Here is a 22,502-nt window from a genome sequence, read left to right on the forward strand (position 1 = left end):
TGAAACGTCGGAAGTGAAAAGTATGTGGTGAAAGTTTCGAGAAAAAAACCTGAAAGTTTCAGAGATGATTTGTATAAATAAATAATGATAAAAAAAAAATACCACACACAAATAAGATTCTGCATTTTTACTCTCCTGACATAAAAATGTACAAAAAAAAATTATAATTGATAAACGTCTAAAATCACCTCAGTGCCAACATTATGGTGAAAAGTGAAAAGAAAAAAAAAAAGAAAAAGAAATTAATGATGTAGAAAACATTTTTTGGCTCAAAGGAAACAATTGAACATGAATCTAAAATGGAAACAAATCTTCAATCGTAATAAACAATTACAACACGTTCACATTTTTCAGAACCGGCAGCTACCGCGGGAAAAAAAGCGATGAAACAAATGAAAACATTGCTAACATTCTAACAAAACACGGTGATTTTTAGAAGCACGATTTCACGCTAAGCCACGCCCATTTTCATAATCGTACGCTTTATAAAAAACATTGAGAGCAAAAAAAAGTGTAAAATTACAGTTTTTTTATGGCAGCTATTTACATAAGATTGGACAAAAGTATTGGGACACCTGACTAGCATGTATGTGAATCGGCGATCACAAACTTTTGTATGAATTGTGAAAGTCGGAAAAAAAAATCATTCCGCAAAAGACCTTGTATAAAACGTTCTTCAAAACTTCTCTTCCGCTCCAGACGGGTGTCTACGCAGTCGTTCCATCTTTGGCATGGAAATAAAAATCGTTTTTAATGTTTTTCCTTCAAAAAAAAAAAAAAAAACAACTTTGTAAAGCGTTATGGTGTTCTGGATCTCCATGACCAGTCCTCGTGTTTAATATTGTTTTTTTAAATGGAAGTGAAGCATCGGGTTTCACACACTGATGATGCTGTAGAGCAGAGCGACGAGTTTAGTGGTAGCCATCGTTCCATTCCATCACTTTGTCGTATTCCTGGATCTTCAGCTTGATGTGCGAGAGTTTGCTCTTCAGGTACTCGCATCGTTCCTTCTTCTCCAGGAACGTGGGGTCCTGTGAGCGCCCATGCACATGCACACAAACACATGTATGTAAATTTCTGATTTCTATCAACAGTACGAGTTCCTGATACTTGGCGTCGGTTTTCCAAAACATACAAAATGGAACATTTGCGCCCTGCGCAAAATCTCAACCTTAGAGTGTAAAGTAGTGCAGATGATCTGAAGCAGAAGGATTCAGAAAATCTAAAGCTCCAGAATCATTCGAAATACCAAATATCCTATAGACACGCTGCGTAACAGTGAAATAGACTTACGTTCTTTTTCCTCTGGTACTCCTGCACAAGTTGACTGATCCGCTCTTGTTCCTGTGGGAGTGGAAACAAAGGTCACTAAAGGAAGCAAAAATAACAGAAGAGCGCTTGAGCTGCAGCCGAATCTCTCGTACGGATCGAGGAAGTAAAGCGCTCGTCGCTTGATGAGAAACGGCGCCTCCGTGACCGGAGATCATCGTGTTTGATTTGGAGGTCATCAATGGAAAGTTCATATCCTGTAGCAGATCTCACACTGTTAGAAATTGCTGTTAATTTATGGCAGAATTTCAACAGTATAATAACGTTATGTTCGAAAGCAGTAGATTATTGTTTTATTGTTGTTGTAAAATGATGTAGACACAATATAATGGCATTTTGCTGTATTTATTACTCAGAGAAAATAAAACATTACTATACAGTATTTTTGTAAACTGCAGTGAGCACGCGGGGACTTTTATCCGTCTTCATAACATTAACAGGTGAGTTCCCTTTTGTTTGCGCGACAAAATTCATTACATTTGCTATGGCAGCTAACATGTATGGTGGATATTGGAAGTTAATCGATGTTCTATTTGCTTATTTTCAGTGATTAATACGCCAAATGCATCACTGTGTTGTGCAGCTGGATTTCAGAATCGGGTTGTATTATTCCCAATAATCCTTCTTTAAAGTTAATTTTTCAAACTTCATTGCACTGAAATCACATTGTCTTTGTAATTTCTTTCCGAAATAAAAACTGTTCTTTATACAAGAATATACTTTGCTATATGTTCTCTGTGAGTAATCATTTCCTCTCCACACTAGTTTTAAACACAAGTTGTTTTTCAGGGGGTTATTCGGGATAAATCTGGAAAAGAGCACCAGCCCGTAGGAGTATCAAAGCGGACGTGTCTCCAGTCTACGTAAAAAATTTTTAGATTTTAAGTGGGACTTTATATAAGTAATACACACCACAGACACACACAAACATCACATACACACACATGCATATTCACTCAAAAATACTGTATATACTTGGGTGTTTTCTGTCATTCACTTCGTCTTTCTTTCCAGAGTATTTTTTTTTTTACATTTAGATGTATTTCTATACATGTAATAAGCTTTGGGCTTTTGGTTGACCATTGTTTTTATTTTATACAAATGTTCTGTAAATAAGAATCTGTGTTATTTTCTTTAATGTTATTTAGGATTTATACTAAGACAGTTTAATAAAGAAAAGATGTTTTAAAACAACTCTTTAAAGCTGATTCACTTCTGTTAAAGAGTACATTTATACATGGTAGTAATGTGGTGTTTTGTAGTTAAACTGGGGCAATTTTTTTAATCACAAGGTTTAAAAAAAACTGCTAATTATATTTTCAGAAATATACTTTAATGTATAAACAGTGTTATGTTGTATTTGCAAAAACAGTAACCAACTGTAAAGACGCTGGTAATTTTACAGTAAGTTGCTGGCAACCGTGATGCCAGTTCTTTACTGTTTTTTAACGGAATATATTTTAACAGTGCAGGTCAGAAATCCAGTTGCTAAATGGCATGAATGTAAATAAACCGAAAACAGCCTGAATGCAAAGTTTAGGATAAACATTAAGGTTGATAAACTCGTCGTAGCAGAACAAGAAAAGGAAAACCTAAAAACCAGGTCCAGGATCGAAACGCGAATCAGGTCGGGTTTTGGAACACGAGAGTTAATTACCATTTGACTGGACGGCTGCGGCGGCAGACTCTTAATCAGACTGTCCATCTCATCAAACTTCTTGGCCAGCAGCTGAACCTCGGCATGGAGCTCCTTATACTCGGCGTACTGATCGTTAAACACAGCCTTGTACTGGTCCCGCTCCTCATCGGTGCGGATGGTGGAGTATTTCCTGTATGGGGGAAACAAATCATCAAAATGTGGATGGAGAAACTGCTACACGTTCCTTAGAGGGACTCCGAAGACATGACCAGCATCATGCAAACTCAAAAATATTAAGACTTGAGTATATACAGGTGTGTAAAAGTACCAAGAACAGGCACTTCCTTCAATACAACCTCATAAATCATCGTCGACATAAAACTCAGAACAAGAGATGCAACAAGAGAACCAATGCTGCAGGGAAATCTAGCTAGGAATAAAAATGGCAGGTTTTACCCATTGATAACTAAGAAATGCCAGTTTCAGTTAACCATAAACACATCTATCCATCTTTTTCTCCATCAAATATTTAGCTACCCATAACCAACTTGTTAAATGCGCAACTGACGGTTCGTTTGGAACTCACGCCACGTAGTCTGCGATCACCACCGGTTTAGGGATGTGCCCTGCTGGGATGTGACCCCTCAGGTACTCCGGCTCAATCGCAACCGGCAGAGCATTCATATCCCCCCCACCATCAGGGGAAGCCATCGCATGAGACTTAAAGATCGGTCCTGATACGCTCGATCCGGCTCCAATCTGGGGATGAAGTGGATTAGTGCCTATGAATTTAACCGTTTCAATTGTAAACGAGATACTTTTAGACCGTGAAAGTATTTACCATCGACAGCGGTAATGACGCGTCAGTCTGACCCTAAACAGAAAAATTGAAGAAATGCCATCAGACTTCATAAGTTAATTAACTGAATATTGCTCGAGAAGCTCATTCCACCCAACTGGTTTACCTCTTGCGCCAGGGCCTCTCGGCGAAGTCGTGCCCTTTCATGCCTCCACATTTTGAGACACACCCCGGCCCCCACAAAATACAGCAGCATAGTGATGAAAAGGAAGATGATGGCGGCCGTCTGTCCCGCTTCGGTTCGACAAAAGGCGGCGCTGGGGCCGTTGTTGAAAAACGGCGAGTAGCAGAGGCCACCGCGTACCGTGTCATTCACGTAGACTATCGCCGAACACATATACAAGATCCCCAGAACTATGTTTATGACACACTCCGTCACCGGCCACCAGTTGGAGTCGAGCAAGATGGTGCGGTAGTACATGGTCATCCCCAGCACGAGGAGAATGACCGTGACAATCCAGGCCAATCCGGCCACCACAAGGATGAAAGGTGTCTTTGGTCCCCTGTAGTTGTATCCGTAGTTACCATACATCCCGCCCATGGATCCTCCGTAACCGGCCCCGAAGCCGGCCTGATTGTAGCCAAACATGTTATACCACTCGTTATCCTTGTGCACGTACGCGCACACGCATGCGAAAACGGCAGCGCCAAGGAGGAGCTCGGCGCAGCCGAGGATGCGCAACAATCCCGCCCACGACTTCATATATGCGTAGCGCAGGTGATAATCCTCCACCTTCTCGCTATACGTCATGGCTGTACGTGCCGATTGACCAGACACCGATTCGATCGGCTCACCCAGCAGCGCCATCTGCTCCTTACGTGAGGCATAGCTACCCCCGGAGCCCCCGTACGGATCAGTGTAGGAGCTGGCCGCATTCGGGGAAGGCGGTCGAGAATGCGGGGGCGAACATGGTACACCGTTGCTCGTGCTGTTCACGATTTCCGATGGCGGCGGTGGAAACGAGTTGGTTTTGCTGCTCCGGAAGCTGCCCCCACGAAAGAAGTTCTTCACAGAGTCAGGGATGAACCGCCGCACTGGTTTAATGTCCATCGCTTCGTCTGTTTGCTCCTCGACTTCGTTCGGGTCGAATCCCGGCCCCACCGGCAGCTCGTAGGGAAGAGGAGGAGGTGGCAAAGGATCGGCGCTGATCGCCGACACCCCACCAACGAGGGGGTACGGGAAGTCCTGCTCCCGAGCCAGGGACCCCAATGGCACTTGGTCATAGTGAGGGCCTCGGACGTGATCAAACCGCCCTGCTGACCCGTACGCTGACGACATCGGTTTCGCTTTTGTTTTTTTCTGTATCTCAGTTCCTTAAGATTGAAAAGAAGAAAATATCAGATTTAATAGTAAATACAGAGCCCAAAATCTATCAAAAAACAACTTTCAGGCTTAAGAAGGAGTCGATTAAACGTTCTTTCAATCAAATAACTGTATTTTACAGCTAAGGGACAGGACTCGGGACAGGACTCAGGACATGACTCAGGACATGTCTGCGTCCTGGAGTGAATGAGAAACTACCGGAAAAGCAACGAGACCAAAAAGAAAGAAAAAAATCCAGATACTTTACGATGAAGAAACGTTTCTCACGAATCTCATTTCAGCTTCTATTCCAGCACAATGTTTACTCATATCCGTGTTTGTTGAAAAAGAAAACGATATAAATAACAACAACAGCGCGCGCGCTTACCTTTAGGGTCGAACACTCCTCCTTCTACCTGGTGGGCAGGTGAAATCGGGCCGCGTCACGTGACCGAAACCGGTGATGTCATTGGCGGTGTTTAAACAAGATGTCGTGCAAGAAGAGCAAAAAAATGTAAATTATTCATAATTATTTATAATATTTTGCGGATTTGCGCGTCATATCTCACGTGTGCGCTTTTACCTCACGAAACACGTTGACGAAATAATTCTACATCCGTTTATTCATGTGTATGTGTATTGCGGTAGTGTGTGATTTGGGACGCGGCCGCGCAGAGCAATGGCCTCCTTTTTGGAAAGGTTCTCTCACACACACACACACACCTACACCTTTAGCACATATAAAACACGTCTACAATAAACTTTTGATTGTTTATTAGAGATATTTGGGTTATTTTTTGCTCCAAGCTGCAGTTAGGCTGTAAAAGTGGCTGTGTCCCAATCCCCACTTACGTACACTTGATGTCCTTCAGTAAAAACACCTACACTATATGGACAGAAGAATTGGAACACCTGACTTTCCCAGCCTCTTATTTACATGACGTCTTTGGATACAGGAGCATGAGGTTTTCCTTTCACTGGAAGTAGAAGACCCAAAGTGCACAAAGCCAGCTCCATGAAGATCTGCTCTACATGGGGTTGAAGTGTGTGGAAGATGTCCTGCTCAAGAACTTTACCCCTCAACCCTACTAAACCCCGCCTCACCTCCATCAGTACCTGACTTTACTTACACCATCATAGATGAATCTCACACAAATCTCCACAAACTCTAGTGGAACATCTTCCCAGAAGAGAGGAGCTTATTCTTGAGGGTTGACACGTGGTTGTGGTGAAGAGGTTTTGTGTAGGATTCCATCACTGGGATTTTGATGCTGCCAGATTTGTGGAGTGTGTCTAACAGCAGATCATCTTTTCCTCCGTACTCAGCATTATTTTTTTTTACCGATACCCCCCACGTGACCAAATGTCACCTCAAAACGTGGAGATATAAATTCAAAAATAAAAATGATTTCTCGAATCCTAAAAGCACAAACACACAAGTATTATGGAATCGATTTATTCTGAAAAAATAGAGGTCCTGCAGAACACTCTAGAACCCTGTTGGGTTCTTCGGCACGCCGGGAATCCTCAGATCGTCTACGCGTAACCGTACAGCGTTGGGTTTCTGAGACTTTGAAACGCCTTTTTTTTTATTGAAGTGTGTACTGTGTCTCACTACATGATGGTTTGTTTCATCTCAGCAGTTTTTCCCTTCCTGGTGCTCGATCGCGGCTCTGAGTCACACCGGTTTAATGGAATAATTGTGTGTGTGAAGGTGCATCAGTGTGTGTATATATGTGTGTGTGTGTCTAATAGTGCGTCGATCAGTTGTTGTCCTTCATCCATTGCTCGATCCACTGCGATATCTGCTCCAGGTTCCTCTCCAGGTCATCGGGGTCGTTGCTGGGCAGCTGGTGCACAATCTCCTCTTTGTACGCCTCCATGGCTTCCTCGTAAATGGTCTGGAAGATCTCGCACTGAACGTTGTCCTGCAGCTTCTTGCCCGTGTAGCCCCTGTACGAGAAAGAAAAAGAGACACGGAATAAGGAGGACGCAAGAATCATCACGAGCCGATATGCGTAAGTTTTCTGTTCCGCGGCAACGCCTCTGACCTGCTCTCGAGGCGGTTATAGAGGTTGGTGTTGTCCGTGCGGAGGACGAACACGATGTGAAACCAGCGCTCGGGGAAGAAGTCGCAGCCGTGGTAGTCTACGATCACGCCTCCCTCAGTCATCCTGTCCTCCAGCTCATCTACAACCTGGTGGAACAAACGACTCGAAGTTAAAGGAACCCGAAGCAGCCGAAGCGCGTCTCCGCTGCGTACGTATGTGTCCATGTACTCACGCGGTCTTCGTCCAGAATAGGACACTGGTATTCGTCGTCAAAGCCATCGAACAGCTCACCTGAGATCACAATCAAATGATCATCACCATGGACATTATTCTTTAAAATCGCTCCGCACGTTTATATCATACCAGTGACATCAGCTCACCTTCCTTAGCCAGATCTCCAATGTTCACATACGCCAGTCCGGTCCTCTGTGCCAGCTCCTTGCCAAGCGTGGTCTTCCCTACGCCCGGCGTTCCTGAAAACACACTCGATTCAAAAACAATGCAAAACTCTTCTGCTACAAATGGCCGGTAAAATAAATCAAACGTGACACCATGTTGCTTTACTCCCTCCAACCTATTCACTACTTCGATTTACTTTCGAGATCTTTCACTTTTTCCCTTTGAGCCAGATCTTCATCTTTATCTTCAGGAAGTATGATCATGTTGTGTCTCGTGAGAAACTCACTGGACTCCCAATGTACACAGGACCATGTCTTTCTGCACACTGACTTATGAAGGGCGGTGCTCCCTGTGACTGTGCAGGCTGCTGCCATCTGTTGGCGTGTTACGGAACTACTCTTGAAACTTAGTCTTTAGATCAGAAGGTCATGAGCTCAAATCCCAGCCTTACCCAGTAGTATGAATCGAGACAAATGTAAGGCAATTGTCATAAATGTAAACATAAAGGTGATTATTGTGGGATTAGAACCAACACAATCGAGGCAACTGAAGCCTGATTTGTCAAGAATAATAATAATAATAATAATAATAATAATAATAATAAGATGGACATCAAGATTGTGTGTTATTATGGTTTTGGATGTTTCCATGAATCCATGCCTGGATCCCTGATTCTAATAAAAAGCTCCTTCGACATCACAATCCTGGATCCCTGATTCTTATACATGCCATTTAATTTGCTACTACTTATAATAATTTTTCCTATAACTTTAACATTATATGTATTATAGTGTCTACATGCTGTAACACATCTCTATAATCAATAAAATGACAAAAACTCTAAAACCATTTCCACACCAATGGAAGCACATTGAGTTGATGTATCTGAAAGCTCACCGGTAAGGAGGATGTTTGGTCTCTTCATGATCCTCATCGCACGATTTCTACTTCACTAATCTTCAGATTTCTTCAGCAACAAGGCCAGTCTTGAGAACTTGCGAATACTGATAAAAGAACACGCAGGTTTTAGAGATTTCACATTATATACTCGACTCCTGGATCAAAACAAAAAACGTGCGCCGCAATGTGCTCAGTTACGTCATCAACCCGCGACCGATTCGGCGAGAGAACATTTATTTATTTTTCGTTATCATATTAAGATAATTTTTTATTATTCTAAATAATAAAAATAACGAATAAATAATAATAGATTGCATAATAAGAAAAATAAAAGCTATATTAAATTGTTTTTAATGATAGCCAATCATCATTTAGAAGGGTGGCAATGTCAGCCAATCACAGCACAGGAGGCGGGTCTTATGACCAAAAACCCCCTATAGATAGGCGGACCGTTGGAACTTTAAAGGGATATACAACTCATAGGTATATAACAATATATTAATGTTGACGTCATCAAAAGAGCACAAAAGAGTTAAGGCTTTTATTCAGCGCCGGAAATGACTGCGGTGAGTTCTTATTAGGTGTAAACTTTCATTTAACACGATTAGCTTAGCGTCACTAACCAGCATGCTAACTCAAACAGGCTAACGGTCAACAGCAGGGGACCAGAAAATGTCCTCAATGTGTGGAGAAAAAGGGCATAAAATCATTTCTAGAGCAGGTTACAAGATAAAATACGTTTTTAAAGCACGCATTTTGTGCACATATCTCTTGTTTGTTCATTTGCCTGGTAATGGAAACGAAACCTGTGGCTGTATTCCAAATTTCGTTTTATTCCCTATGTAGGAGCCCTAACGAGTGAACACTCAGTATTTTCTGTACACTCCGTATAGTCCACTATATTATACTCAGAGCGCTGTTTGGTACTCGGCCCACTGATGCTCAGTGTAATGCACGATTTTCCTGTCAGTTTTTGTTGTTATGAAGGACTGAAATGATTAATTCTATCTTGTGTATCTTTAATATATATTTTGCAGTTTCAGACTGATTGAGCCGCCTGTGTGAATGGGAAGAGCTGATAATGTCAAAACTTTCTTTAGGAAGAAAGACGTCCTCTGGAAAAGTGAGTCAAACTGCTGCTTCTTCATCAGCAATCATTATCATGAATCACGTGTTCGATCACTTTAGCAAAAATATTCACGATATTATAGATATGCATTGCTGACGCATCCTGTTCTAGCGTTCTGCCCGTCCAATCAGGTTTCTAGAATGGATATGCCCCGCCCCCTGGCCTGTGTCTTGCTCTACAGCAGCAGCTCAGCAAAACAGCTATTAAATCCACATGAATATATATGAGCTTGTGCAATTTGCTACAGACGCAGATTGACTAGTGATGGAGAACGTTATTGGACACCTGCTAGATGGCCCCTGGTGTCACCAATCTGATTGGCTAAAGCTACAGCTTCATTGGTATAGATTTGAAGCTCCAGGCGCCCCCAGTGGTGATTCTGAAGGATCAAGACAGATGTTAGCGGACACTACAGAAACAGCTACATAATAAAGATAATAGACTATTGGTAATAATTGAATGCAAAGTTGGCCCTGACCGGGCAATTATCACTAGAACTCCAGAATCCACGTGGTGCGCCATGTTTATCAAGATCACTTATTTGCTGTCAGGTTTGTTTCAAATGGGCTGGAGGTGCAGCTCGGCGCATCTCAGATGCTATCGGCTGTGGGATAAGTCACTCAAGCCGAAAGAAACGAGATTCTATGACGACTTTGATAAGATTTCCTTGCATTTCATCGTCTTTAGTTAAGCAGCTGGGTCCAACCATCCTTCGGTGATTTTTTCGCCGGCTCCGGCTTGAACAGCGTCCCGTCGTCGAAGGGACTTTCCGGAGAAAGCAAGTCCAAAGCGCGATCCTCGAGCACGGACGTCGGCGGCAAGAAGCCAAAGAAGAGAAAGGGGGAGCCTCAGAGTTCTAAACCTGAGCCTGGCATCTTCTCAAACAGACAAGGATCGCAGGATGAACCCTGGGTGGACGTGCATTCGCCCCAGACACAGGTGAGGAAACCACATGAGTACATGGAATATAGATCACGTGTGTGTATAACAAGAGTCACTGAGGTTTCTTTCCTGCACTCAGGCTGAACTGGCAGTCCACAAGAAGAAAGTGGAGGAAGTGGAGACTTGGTTGAAGGATCATTTGGACACAAAGAGTGGTAACAAGGTGTGAATGGGTTTTTTTGGGGTTCATCTTTATATATGAAGAAATATCTAAAAAAAAAAAAACACTCTACGGTTCTGCGCAGGGCGGATCGGTTCTGGTACTGACCGGCCCGTCCGGCTGCGGGAAAACGGCCACGCTTCATGTCCTGGCTAAAGACTCATCCTGTCACATCCAAGAATGGACGAACCCGACTACGGCGGAGTACAGGACGGACGAGTCGTTCAGGGACAGCTTCGATCCAGGTGTGTGTGTGTGTGTGTGTGTGTGTGTGTGTGATTTTGCGAGCGTGATTTTGTGACGTGACATTCCGCTTTCAGCCTCCAGGTTTAACAGCTTCCACAGCAGCTCACAAACGGCAGCATTCCAGGAGTTTCTGCTCCGAGCCAACAAATACAACCGGCTGCAGATGAGCGGAGACGATGCAGGGGCTCCGGAGAGGAAGATCGTCCTCGTAGAGGTGCAGTGGCTCAATACAAGGCCATGTCTGATCTTTTTGGGCTTTGGGGCACCTGCTTTGAGCCCCCAGACCGCTTTCCCGTTATTTATCCTGGTCTACTTGTGCCCCCGCAGGACTTTCCAAACCAGTTCTACAGACAGCCAGGATGCTTGCACGATATCCTCAGGTATGTCGTTTTATAAGCAGTCTGAGATGAAAAAAACAACAACAGACAAACGAGGCTGTGTGTGTTTCCTGCAGGCGTTACAGGCGGACAGGGAGGTGCCCCCTGGTCTTCATCGTCTCCGACAGCCTGAGCGGAGACACCAGTTCCAGACTTCTCTTCCCCAAAGATGTGCAAGAGGAGCTGAGCATCCATAGCATTAGGTTTATATTCTATCTATCCATCCTTCCTTTTTGAAATCCATCCACCCATCCATCTAAGAATCAGAAGGGCTGCTTTTGTTTTTTTCCCCCAGTTTTAACCCAGTAGCCCCCACCAGCATGATGAAGGTTCTGAGCAGGATCGCGACTCTGGAAGCGAGCAAGGTAACGACCGATAAACCCTCTGACTCATTTCTTCACCGCCCACTTTCGTCTGCTTTTGCTCACACAGTTTCGTTTTCAGAGCGCTGGGAGGAACTCGGTACCCGATAAGGCGACGCTTGAGCAGCTGTGCTCCGGAAGTTCGGGAGACGTCCGGAGCGCCATCAACAGCCTGCAGTTCTTCTCGTACACCGGCGCAGGTTCTAATGCGAAATGTTTTGTTAGTTTGTTTAGTAAAAGCTTCGGAGTGAACCCTGAGTTATAATAGTAATTTTTGACGATCTTCTTTTCCGATCGTTGTTTTCCAGACTTCTCGCTGGAACAGAGCCTCTGGGCATCTAAGAAGGGGAAATCTTCCACAGCCGCATCCAAACCCAGATCCAAAGGCAGGGGCCGGCCCGCGAAAGCCAGCACCGCCCTGGAGGAGAGCCCCGCGATCGGCGGGAAAGACGCATCCCTCTTCCTGTTCCGGGCGCTCGGGAAAATCCTCTACTGCAAGCGTCAGTCTTTCAGTTTCATTTCTACTGCACCGAGTTCTGAATTTCATTTAGAGTGACGTCGGTTATAATTTCAGGAGAAAGCTACGAAGAAGGTGACGTTCCTGAGCTCCCAGCTCATCTTTCTGAGCACCAGAGGGATAAACTGCTGGTTGATCCTGAGGTACACAGAGAATAGGAACCTCCGAACCACTGTGAGAAAACAGTGCGATTCTGATGCGTCTCTCTTTCTCTCTCGTCTCTCATTAGCTTGTTATCGAGCGCTCTCACATGTCAGGCGAGTTCTTTAACCTCTACCTGCACCAGAACTACGTGGACTTTTTCTCAGACGTGGAGGACGTGGCACGGGCCAGCGAGTATCTCTCAGACGCTGACTTCCTGACAGCCGAATGGACTGTGAGTTCAAATCTGACAAGGAATTTTCAGGATGCACCATATTGGGAGAGATCTGCCACTCTTTAATTTTCCCCCAAATTTCTAATGAATTCCCCAAAATTCCCATCAATTCCTGGTGTGATGCTAAAAATAAAACTTTCCAGAACTTAAAATACCAGACGTTTTCCACCCATTCTTGACCCCAGACACAATATATAATAAGCACCCTGTTTCTTCACAGTCCAGGTCCACCATGCTGGGGTACGGATCCTCAGTGGCCACCAGAGGGCTGATCCACTCGAACGCCGCCCGCGCTCAGGCTGCCCACCAGTCGTCCGTCGGCTTTAAGCCACTTCACAAGCCGCACTGGCTGCATATCAATAAGACGGTAATGAAGAAAGGCAGCGCGCTCGTTCTCCGTTCGCTAACGAACGAACGCCACGCATCTCATTATTATGGTTTGTTTTGTTTTCCGGTTCAAGTTCCGAGAGAACTACCTGACGGCCCAGTCGCTCTTCATCAGCTTCTGTCTGACTCCTGTGAGCCTCGTGACAGAGTTAGTGCCCTACTTGGCCAAGCTCAGCAACCCTATGAGGAATCAGGGTAACACACACACACACACACACACACACATTATATCCTGGATGCCATTGTAAGAATCAGACTGAACAATACTAAAAGCAAGTCTCGTAAGAACAAAGTGCATTCGTATACAGGAAGTATACCATTGTTAATCTTTTTCCTCCTTCAGCTCAGATAACCTTTATCCAGGATGTTGGCCATCTGTCCCTCAGGAGATTCCCCGGCAGGTAAGTAAACGAAGTGACTGTGAACACTTGAAATGACTGGGATCACTGGAAGGTCCAGAGTAGATGGAGATGGGGGCATGCGGAGACTGAAAGGTGACCCAGGATGGGGTGGAGATGGGGATAAGGTCTGTGAGGAGATGGACATGGCTTAGAGAGCTGGACTGGAGATAGGGATAAGTGCAGAGATATTGTTTGATATGAACACAAAATTCCAGGGTCTGTAACAGATAAATCCATGTCGGGTTTCTTTCAGATTGCAGCTTGAAGCACTTGGTGATAAAGACCCCGGTCTGCTGGACCTGGACAGCGATCACGAGGACACAGGAACTAAGAGCACTGAACCTAGCACTCAAAACCCTCTGTCGGGAGAAACCATTGCTGTTCCCACCCTCCCAAACAGCCAGGAGCCAGGGGGTGACCTCCCCGCCAGCCAGCCCCAACCAACCACCTCTCAGGCTTTATTGGATGAGGAGGACCTTCTAATAGAGGAGTATGACAGTGACTGATGGAGGGAAAAAAAGTCACTCCTGTTTTTCTCCACATCCTGCACCATAGTTGCCTTGAGAAGATCCGGTTTAGGTTTCACTGCCCTCTTTTTGCGGATGGTTTTATAATGTGAATAATGAGGTGGTTTAATATTTATTTGGTTCCGCACAAACCATTGTGTTTGTGTGTACGTCTGTACTTCTTGGTTCCTATCAGACTCATAGGGACATACAGGAAGTGAGTGTTGTTATTTGTTTTGAATGAAAAAGCATTTGGACTTTGCTGTAATTCTTTTTCAGTATACAGAATAATATAATTCTGATGTGTCCTTTAATACGTGCCACACTGGAGTAGGCAATAAAATTTATGTTTTGCAACTGTGGGGTCTGGTTTCGGGGAAGCACATTACAAACGTGTTTTTGTTTATGAATTTCATCCGTCCAGCTGCTGCATAAACACATGTAGAACGCATCACAGACAGTAGAATCTTTAATCATAACTCGCACTACAGCCGGCCGAAATACGGTCTGTCCAATACCAACATGCGCTTAGCCCCCTAGTGGCTGTCCAGGAACTTTCTCTGTCACTAAATTGTTTGTTCAATTGACACCCTAACTATAAAAGAACAGGTCTTGAATTGTGTAGTAAACAAAAAAAACATGTTAAACAAACCAGAATGTTATATTTGTCTTCATCTCATCAGAATTATGAGATCATCACCTGGGATGGTTTTCCAACAATTTTGTGGAGTTTCCAGAGGTATCGAGTGCTTGTTGGCTGCTTTTCTTTCACTCTCCATTACAAATTACAAACCATCTCAACTGGATTTAGATCAGGTGATGGTGGAGGCCAGGTCATCAGATGCAGCACTCCAGCAATCTCCTTTTCGAACAAATAGCTCTTAGAACTGTGTTCCGGGTCATTGTCATGTTGGAAAACAGATTATAGTCCTAAGTGCAAAACATATGAGTTGCCATGTCACTGCAAAAATGCTGTAGTAGTCACGCTGGTTAAATGTGACTTCAATTTGGAGTAAATCACCAACAGGGTTACCTGTAAATCACCTCCACCTCCATGCTTCACAGTGGGAACCATACATTCAGGAACCCCAAAATAATTTCCACTGATCTCAAGTACATTGCTTTTGTAACGTGGACTAAGCAAGTCTCATCTGCTTTCTATTCTTCAATTCAATTCAATCATTCAAATCAACCACAAAGTCAAGACTCATGCAGTCTCCTCCCAATCGTGGATGTTAAAATTTACAGTTTCTGGGGCTGATCATATGAATAAACTTATCCTCTGAAGCAGAGGTAGCTCTTGGTCTTCCATTCCTGGGACAATCGGAATTTTCAATTCAATAATTCAAATCAACCACAAAGTCAAGACTCACGCAGTCTCTTCCAAACCGTGGATGTTGAAATTTGTCAGACATGAACTCCGGAAGCATTTATGTACATCGGCGGTTTCTTGGGCTGATTATATGAATAAACTTATCCTCTGCAGCAGAGGTAGCTCTTAGTCTTCGTTTCCTGGGACGGTCTTTATGAAAGCCTGTTTAATCATAGCGTCTGGCGGTGTTGCAGACTGCATATGGAGATACATCAAAAGTTTTTTTCTTTCCATTTCCTACATGTTCTTTCAGTGTTCTCTATTATGTACAATGTTGAAAATAATAAAAATAAAGAACAAAAGACACTGAAGGTGAGTGTGTCCAAAACTTTGACTAGTACCTTGTGTGTGTATATGTGTGTGTGTGTGTGTGTGTGTGTGTGTGTGTGTGTTGGCACTCACAAAAAAGATTCGACTCAAACAACCGACTCCTTCGTGAAGGACACATCACCTCTGGAAGTCTTAATGGACGTCTTCAGAAACAGGAACATCTTAGAGAAAAGCACCAGGAGGACTGAGTTATAGTGTAGTTATAGTATAGTGTATGTTGTGTAGTTTGTGTTTTATCGTTTGAGAAGGAAATGTTTAAAGCAGGGGAAAAAAAACTCCTGTAGATCCGCTTTACTCAGATCCTGGTGTTAACAGTCGGGCTGGAAGTGTGTGTGTGAGAGAGAGAGAGGGAGAAAGAGCGACACACCCGTGTGTGTGTGTGTGTGTGTATGTGTGTGTGATCGCAGTGGTGTGTGGATGTGGACATCCTGTAAGCTTCACAGAACAAACACTACTTCTGTTCCATGCTTTTATTTCCGCCATCGTCCATTTTTTTGCTCTGCTGCTCGGACAGGTGTTCGGACGACAGGTGAGTCCCGCGATGTTCCTCGCGCGCGCACACACACACACGCTTTGATCGCACTTTTCTGACCAGGTGGCTCTTAAAGCAGCTGCTCAGTCGCCATTCTCCTCCATACCCTTCACCATGATCCTGTAAACCTTCTTACAGGAACCTCCACATCATCTACAAGTCATTCTTGAGTTTCTCAATTCCATCTACGGCCAAAAGAATTAAAAGAGTGCACACTGGAACCGTGTATCTTCTCTGAAGGAACCATAAGAAGGTCCTGTATTATACACAGTACCAGGAGAACCGTGTATCCGAGTTACTAATAAATCATCCTGTAACTAATAAAACACTCCATGTTGTAGGTTGTGGAGTAATAATTAACGACGGTAAAGGGTGGGATGAATAGAGCTTCAGGTACCACCCCCAGAGCTTGTTACGTTACAGATCATAACATAAACCACAGCAATTTTTTTTACTAACATTTTAGGAAATAACGCCGCCGCTTTCCCTCCAATCCAATGCACTCCCTGTCGCTTGAAGCTTTTGTTTTAACCAATCAGATCGCGAACACCGGGGCCATCTAGCAGGTGTCCAACAACATCTGCAATTTCATGTTGGTAGTTTTTTTTTTAAGTTGTGATGATTTAATAGCTGTTTATTTCTTCCACAATGACTAGCGGAGGAGACGAAATCGATCCGGTCGCACTTACGAAGACATTCACAAGACGGACTTTTCAAGAAAAGAAAGCTGGACCTCGTGAGGAAACGTCGGCCAGACAATTCAAAACGGTTGTTAAGCTTTTTTTCATGAAGCATTTCTACTTTTGTGTTTTGCGTTGCATTTCAAATTTTCCACCAGCAAAAAACCGGGGTCATTTTATGAGGTTAATCTTGATTCTGCTTGAGCTGGTGTACACGGATGGAGCAGACGTGGCTACAGTGAAAAGAGACATGTTAAATTGTGTCCATTGGTTTACTTGTTTTAGTAATAAGAGGTGCATTAATATAAAACTGATTTGGTAGTTGTAAAACTGCCAGAACTGCTGTTCCAGAAAACCAGTCAACGCTCTGACCAATCAGAATCCAGAATTCCGTCGCCTCAACTCAATTGCCAGAAGTCGTTTTTTTGCGCGTCTGTGAACGTAATCTGGTTTATTGATCTCGTTCTACAGGGCGGTGATTAGAGGTCAGGCTGGATACAATGCAGGCAAGTCAAGAACAAGCGAGCAACACTGATCAGGTCTCAGAAGACGACATGGCCGAGGGAGATCTCGGGGACGGGAGTCAGTCACGGAACAGGAGCAAAGGGGACTTCTCGGATGTGCTACTACCCCAGGCTAGAGGCTCGAAACGGGGCAGTGAGTGCAGCGGTGGATCTTTCTCCTGGACGTCGTGCAGTGCGATGTACACGGCTTTCAGAAACGAGCTGGAGGCAGAGAGGATCTCTCGGTGGAGGGCCAGAGACTCAGGTCAGTGTGAATCACCTGAAAACACTGTATCTCTCCATAGAAATGACCATTTCAGGGGTTTCTTGCTTAATTATTTGTGTTGAATTAAGTATCCAGAAGGTAAACGTTCATGCAGTTCTCCCATTACTTGATCATAAACTAAATGCTGAAATCTGAGACAGTCCTGAGCTACTGCAGTTTGTTGACTTTGGTGCTCTTTTTGCGAGCACGTTGATGTTTCTCACATTCTAATGTTACTCCACCAGAGAGCAGCGGTGGTGAGTCCAGCGAGGAGCTACAGAGGAGACTGCAGGAAGTCACTGAGGTGCAATAACACTATCACAATGAAGATCTAAAGCTGATTTCCCTCAATAAACTCTGCAAAGCAGAATCCAATGCTTCCAAGCCGACCGTTTGGGTTTCATACATCTGGCAACCGTCTAGTCAATAGAACAGAACCTGAACCCTGGAAACATTTGATATTATTTGCGTCTCCGTTGTTAGCAGGTACACGGACAATTTGCTGAGCACCGAGTGTGTGTTCAGGTGGTGAATGTGGATCGTGTAGATAAACGATGAGGGAAATCAGTGATTGTTTGAAGTACACGTAGTTCAGTTTGATTATTTGCTCTGTCTGAAATTGGGAAACGTACCGAACCGCTAGGGGAAGTTTTAAAGGACCTGGGGATCAGATGTATTACCCACAATGCTCTGCAGGCACTCATGTTTCACAAGAGAACAGAACAGGTTTAACATCTAAAAAAAAGTGTGAGAAAATAGAACACAAGGACTGTTTTTTGTATCGGACGTCTTTAGATGTGGTGGCATTCAATTTTCACTTTCACTGGACCCAAAACCTGTTCCAGCATGACAATGCTCCTGTGCACCAAACCAGCTTCCCAAAGTTCTGCTTTCCATGGTCTAGAAGTATATAGAAGTTCTCCTGCATTAGCGCTCTGACCCTCAACCCTATTGAACATGGATGTGTGTGAACACTGACGAAAGTTTGAAAGTCGAGGTCAAAGACGAAATATGGAATAGGATGGTGAAAGAAATTCATAGAAACCATATGTTTAGATGTCAGTGAAATGATGGATGGATTGATGGATGGGTGGATGGCGCATCTTATCATGTGCTGTTTTGTAGGAAATGGAGCTGTTGAGGACCGAATTGGAAGTGACACATCGACACCTCGAAGGCAAACACGAAGCTCTGAGAATCCTGCAAGGCCAAGTAACACACACACACACACACACACACACACACTCTATTCATTGTACACTGTATCCTGACTATATTATATGCATTTCTTCCATTCAGTTTTTCATTCATTAATTTCTTTCTTTCTTTTTCTTCCCCTAAAAGGCGATATTAGATAAAGCCACCAGTCACACCAAGATCTTACTGCAGAAGAGTGAAGAGCGGAACAAGGCTCTAGAAAAGGTGACTCCAACAAATATCACATTATTATATATTCTTAGATCTAAGCATCTGATCTGATCTTGATGCTCTCCGATGTGCAGGAAGTGAACGCCCTGCAGTGGGAGATCACCTTCAACCAGGTGCGGTTTAAGAACGTGGAGCAGGCCTGGGAGCTCAAATACAACCGGTACGATCTCGCTTTAAAAGTGACGGAGAGGTAGAGGAAACCTGTTGGAATAAGTATGGAAAATAATACTAAAACAGAAGCGTGTTACAGCGTGTGTGCAGAGAACCAAGCGTTGAGGAAAGCCCTGGATGAGAGGCTGGAACAGTTCCAGGAGCTGCACAGAGAGAACGCGTGTGAGTACAGAGAAGCTCTGACGCTGATGTCGCTCAATATAACCACGTTTGAAATTGAATGAGTGTGTGTGTGTGTGTGTTTACTAGCATTGAGTCAGCAGTGTCTGGAGCTCCTGGGCTTACTAAGCTCTCGGGAAAGAAGAGACTTCCAGAAGACGCAGCCACCCTGCAGCCAACGCAGAGAGGGATCTGCACTGGAGGTACCATGAGGGATGAGTGGAAAGACAGAGAGCAACCTCGATTTATGGATGGATGAATGGATGGGTGCAAGGATTTCAAGATGGAGATATGTCTGGATAGAAACCTGGTGGATGGATGGATATAGGTGAATCAATAGAATTATGGATGTTGGATAGACTGGTGAAAATCTAGAAGCACCATAATGGTCAGATTTCAGGACGAAGGGATGTTGATAAAGGTATATAATGGTATATGGATTCAATAGGACACATTTGTTGAACAGATGTTTGGATGGATAGATAAATAGGTAGATGGATCTCATTTTGACATGGATTTTGAGATGGAAAGACAGTTGTGTGCCATAGATAAATCATTGGAAGTATTAATGATAGAAAGGTTAGAAAGATGGACATTTATCAACATATACAGATATCTAGAATGATTGGGGGCTAAAGCATGACTGAATTATAAATAGAGTGAGTGGATGGATGGATGGATGGATGGATGGATGGATGGATGGATGGACTGATAAGGATTTCAACTGAATGATGATTAAATGATGATAAAAAATATAATGAATTTAAGCATGACTGGAAATTTGAAGGTATACAGTGGTTGATAGACAAACGGACAGATGGATGGATGGATGGATGAATGGATGGATGGATGGATGGCAGGATGGATGGATGGATGGAAGGATGGATAAAAGAATAGGTAGATGAATCCCATTTGACATGCATTTTGAGATGGACAGATAGACTAGCCTTTGATCTATAATATGAAGTATAAAAGATGGAAAGGTAAAAGTTTATAGATTTCAAGATGAATTGTTGTACATCTGTCTTCTGTGTATGTGTACAGATAACTAAAGTATATGATTGGGGCTCTGGGATGGATAGATGGATGGATGGATGGATGGATGGATGGATGGATGGATGGATGGATGGATGGATGGATGGATGGAGGGTGATTTGTTTGGGTAGAAACCCAATGAATAGATGGATATAAGTGGATGGATGGAATTATGGATTCTGCATAAACTGGTGCAAACCTAGAAGCACCATAATAGATGAACGTATATAATGGGTAATGGATTCAGTAGGACACATATGATGGATAGACAGAAAGTGAGTGATAATTAGATGATGAAAGATGGATAGACAACAGTCATCTACTGGTTATGTATACAGACATCTAGAATGATGGGGGATAAAGAATGAATGAATCCTAGTAATGTAAATAGATGGATGGATGGAGGAATGCTGGATAGACAGGAAGTAAGTAATAATTAGATGATAATAAAAATATAATAAATAGAAGCAGGACTGGACATTGGAAGTTTAAATGGATGGATGGGTAGACGGATGGATGGGTGGATAGGAAGATGAATTGTCCATCTTCCTTCTGATTTGTCGTTCCATTCTTTTATCCTTCCACCCAGAGGAATGATGGATGCTTAGACAGATAGAGTAAAAGTGATGAAGGTGTAGGAGGTGTATGTTGTGTTTTCCAGCTGGCCGTGTACGGGGCGTGTAAGTGCAGCTCCGGTGCAGGAGAGCCGTGTTCCTGCGCTAAGAGCTCAGCTGCGAGCCGAAAGCAGGTCCTTCAGCTTAAACAAGAGGTGTGTAGAAGTTAGTCGAGAGAGTTTGTGTTTTTGTCTACATGTTAAAGTGTCTGTATATATATGTGTGTAGCTGGAGCTGCAGAGGAGAAGGAAGGACGAAGCGTATGTGATGGTGGATGCATTCAGGATTGCGTTCGAGCAGCAGCTGAGGAGAGGGAGCGAGAAAGTGCTGCAATTGGCAGAAAGTGACGTACACACACCGGACAGAGGTGTGTTTACTTACACACACTTCTCATCTAATATTAATGGTGTACTCATTTTTGTAATATCACCGTCTAACGTACCGTCGTGTGATCGCAGGGAAGCAGGGCTCGGCTGGCGTGACTCGGGCCCTCAAGAGGTTTCTGCCGTCTCTCCGAGAAGGAAAGGTCCTGAGCAACCGAGAGAAACCCTGCAGCTGCTGCTCGACCTGGTGTGTATTCCATCCAACACACTCTGTATTTGATCTGCATAATGATGTGGGATATTTACACACACACAGCATGTTCAGTTGGGAGTGTAGATAAGGCAGGAAGAAAACATCGAGAGAGCGACTCATTTCTCCATGCAAACACGAAACAGCAGACGTTTATCTTGTGTTTCAGCTCAGCGATAAAGAAGAGGCTTTGGCCCACCAGAGGAAGGTCAGCTTTATGTTAGCACGGAGCTACGAGGACCTGGAGAAGCGTCTTCAGGCACAGCTCAAGGAGTCGGATGTCTCGCACCAAGGGGGCGACCCGAGACCACAGTCGGAGGAATCCAAATCCACGGCGGACTCCGGTCATCCGTCATGTCTGTGCGATGACACACCGGTGGTCACGGATGAGCAGGAGGAAAAGACAAAAGCGGAGGATTCGCAAAATGAAGACGAGGACGATTAAACAGGGCGTTATACCACATTGTTTACAGAGTTCAGAAGTTTCTCCAAAGACTGAGTTTTAATTATTTTTATGAAAAATTAGACTGAATCAGCTTTTTGTTTCATCGTCATCACACCAAATCACAGGCCTGATCCAGGAGTTAATATCGAGCTAGAAACACTTCACATTGTGTTGTCTTGTTTTGCACATTTATCCAGTTTGTATTTGGCTTCACTTCACAATCGAAACATATTTGGATCCAAATGAAGTTCAAGTGGTTTTTGTGAGTCCAAAGCAGATTTACAGAGAGATAAAGAGGTTATAAAGTATGAATTTATATGTTTATGACTTATAATTTTATCCCCAATGAGTGAACCGGTGGTGACTTTGATTAGGAAAAACACCAAGATGGTACGAGGAAGAAACCTCGAGAGGAACCAGACTTCAGAACCTCATCTTCACATGGACAACAAATATCTGTGTTATTACAGCTGTATAAATCTAAATAGGCCCCAATATCGAACCGGAAATAT

At 43.7% G+C, this 22,502-nt stretch overlaps 4 protein-coding genes across 6 annotated transcripts; 2 read left to right on the top strand and 2 right to left on the bottom strand.

Annotated features, from left to right (window-relative positions):
- Window positions 1–112: 112 nt before the first annotated feature.
- marveld2b (MARVEL domain containing 2b) lies at window positions 113–6,435 on the bottom strand. 3 transcript variants are annotated; one of them, XM_046841396.1, is made up of 7 exons: window positions 5,519–6,435; window positions 3,934–5,141; window positions 3,810–3,842; window positions 3,555–3,727; window positions 2,987–3,158; window positions 1,294–1,344; window positions 113–1,031 (listed from the first exon to the last, which is right to left on the bottom strand). In XM_046841396.1, exons 2-7 carry the CDS (start codon window positions 5,104–5,106, stop codon window positions 912–914), a joined length of 1,722 nt encoding a protein of 573 aa, XP_046697352.1. In that variant the 5' UTR covers window positions 5,107–5,141; window positions 5,519–6,435; the 3' UTR covers window positions 113–911. The 3 variants fall into 3 exon arrangements, with proteins under 3 accessions (XP_046697352.1, XP_046697353.1, XP_046697354.1); XM_046841397.1 differs by lacking the exon at window positions 5,519–6,435 and adding an exon at window positions 5,394–5,512; XM_046841398.1 differs by lacking the exon at window positions 5,519–6,435 and adding an exon at window positions 5,399–5,465.
- Window positions 6,436–6,570: 135 nt separating this feature from the next.
- On the bottom strand, window positions 6,571–8,689 carry ak6 (adenylate kinase 6). The gene is made up of 5 exons (XM_046841400.1): window positions 8,478–8,689; window positions 7,562–7,654; window positions 7,414–7,472; window positions 7,182–7,327; window positions 6,571–7,083 (listed from the first exon to the last, which is right to left on the bottom strand). Exons 1-5 carry the CDS (start codon window positions 8,512–8,514, stop codon window positions 6,894–6,896), a joined length of 525 nt encoding a protein of 174 aa, XP_046697356.1. The 5' UTR covers window positions 8,515–8,689; the 3' UTR covers window positions 6,571–6,893.
- Window positions 8,690–8,896: 207 nt separating this feature from the next.
- Window positions 8,897–14,240, top strand: rad17 (RAD17 checkpoint clamp loader component). The gene is made up of 17 exons (XM_046841395.1): window positions 8,897–9,046; window positions 9,518–9,603; window positions 10,297–10,548; window positions 10,631–10,714; window positions 10,797–10,956; window positions 11,032–11,171; window positions 11,285–11,337; window positions 11,412–11,537; window positions 11,630–11,699; window positions 11,779–11,896; window positions 12,005–12,196; window positions 12,271–12,356; window positions 12,443–12,589; window positions 12,810–12,956; window positions 13,051–13,171; window positions 13,320–13,377; window positions 13,631–14,240. The coding sequence occupies exons 2-17, from the start codon at window positions 9,562–9,564 to the stop codon at window positions 13,881–13,883; spliced, it is 2,049 nt and encodes a 682-aa protein (XP_046697351.1). The 5' UTR covers window positions 8,897–9,046; window positions 9,518–9,561; the 3' UTR covers window positions 13,884–14,240.
- A 1,421-nt stretch (window positions 14,241–15,661) lies between these two features.
- Window positions 15,662–22,310, top strand: ccdc125 (coiled-coil domain containing 125). Its single transcript, XM_046842023.1, has 12 exons — window positions 15,662–16,114; window positions 16,774–16,885; window positions 17,269–17,565; window positions 17,811–17,869; window positions 18,691–18,777; window positions 18,910–18,987; window positions 19,068–19,153; window positions 19,244–19,326; window positions 19,414–19,526; window positions 21,020–21,127; window positions 21,201–21,542; window positions 21,715–22,310. The coding sequence occupies exons 3-12, from the start codon at window positions 17,298–17,300 to the stop codon at window positions 21,988–21,990; spliced, it is 1,500 nt and encodes a 499-aa protein (XP_046697979.1). The 5' UTR covers window positions 15,662–16,114; window positions 16,774–16,885; window positions 17,269–17,297; the 3' UTR covers window positions 21,991–22,310.
- The last annotated feature ends 192 nt before the right edge of the window (window positions 22,311–22,502 follow it).

The sequence above is a fragment of the Silurus meridionalis genome, chromosome 27, assembly GCF_014805685.1.
Source record: "Silurus meridionalis isolate SWU-2019-XX chromosome 27, ASM1480568v1, whole genome shotgun sequence".
In the NCBI taxonomy this organism is placed as follows: domain Eukaryota; kingdom Metazoa; phylum Chordata; class Actinopteri; order Siluriformes; family Siluridae; genus Silurus; species Silurus meridionalis.

Excerpts from the sequence above, each read along its gene's own strand:
- rad17 (XM_046841395.1), top strand. The coding sequence starts at position 9,562 with ATGTCAAAACTTTCTTTAGGAAGAAAGACGTCCTCTGGAAAA. Across the intron at positions 10,549-10,630 it reads TGCATTCGCCCCAGACACAG|GCTGAACTGGCAGTCCACAA; the intron begins GTGAGGAAACCA and ends TCCTGCACTCAG. Across the intron at positions 10,957-11,031 it reads CAGGGACAGCTTCGATCCAG|CCTCCAGGTTTAACAGCTTC; the intron begins GTGTGTGTGTGT and ends TTCCGCTTTCAG.
- marveld2b (XM_046841396.1), bottom strand. The coding sequence starts at position 5,106 with ATGTCGTCAGCGTACGGGTCAGCAGGGCGGTTTGATCACGTCCGAGGC. Across the intron at positions 3,159-3,554 it reads GTGATCGCAGACTACGTGGC|GAAATACTCCACCATCCGCA; the intron begins GTGAGTTCCAAA and ends TCCCCCATACAG. Across the intron at positions 1,345-2,986 it reads CGCAGCCGTCCAGTCAAATG|GAACAAGAGCGGATCAGTCA; the intron begins GTAATTAACTCT and ends CCACTCCCACAG.
- ak6 (XM_046841400.1), bottom strand. The coding sequence starts at position 8,514 with ATGAGGATCATGAAGAGACCAAACATCCTCCTTACCG. Across the intron at positions 7,655-8,477 it reads ACCAAACATCCTCCTTACCG|GAACGCCGGGCGTAGGGAAG; the intron begins GTGAGCTTTCAG and ends GTGTGTTTTCAG. Across the intron at positions 7,328-7,413 it reads CTATTCTGGACGAAGACCGC|GTTGTAGATGAGCTGGAGGA; the intron begins GTGAGTACATGG and ends TTGTTCCACCAG.
- ccdc125 (XM_046842023.1), top strand. The coding sequence starts at position 17,298 with ATGCAGGCAAGTCAAGAACAAGCGAGCAACACTGATCAGGTCTCAGAA. Across the intron at positions 17,870-18,690 it reads GACTGCAGGAAGTCACTGAG|GAAATGGAGCTGTTGAGGAC; the intron begins GTGCAATAACAC and ends GCTGTTTTGTAG. Across the intron at positions 19,527-21,019 it reads GAGAGGGATCTGCACTGGAG|CTGGCCGTGTACGGGGCGTG; the intron begins GTACCATGAGGG and ends TGTGTTTTCCAG.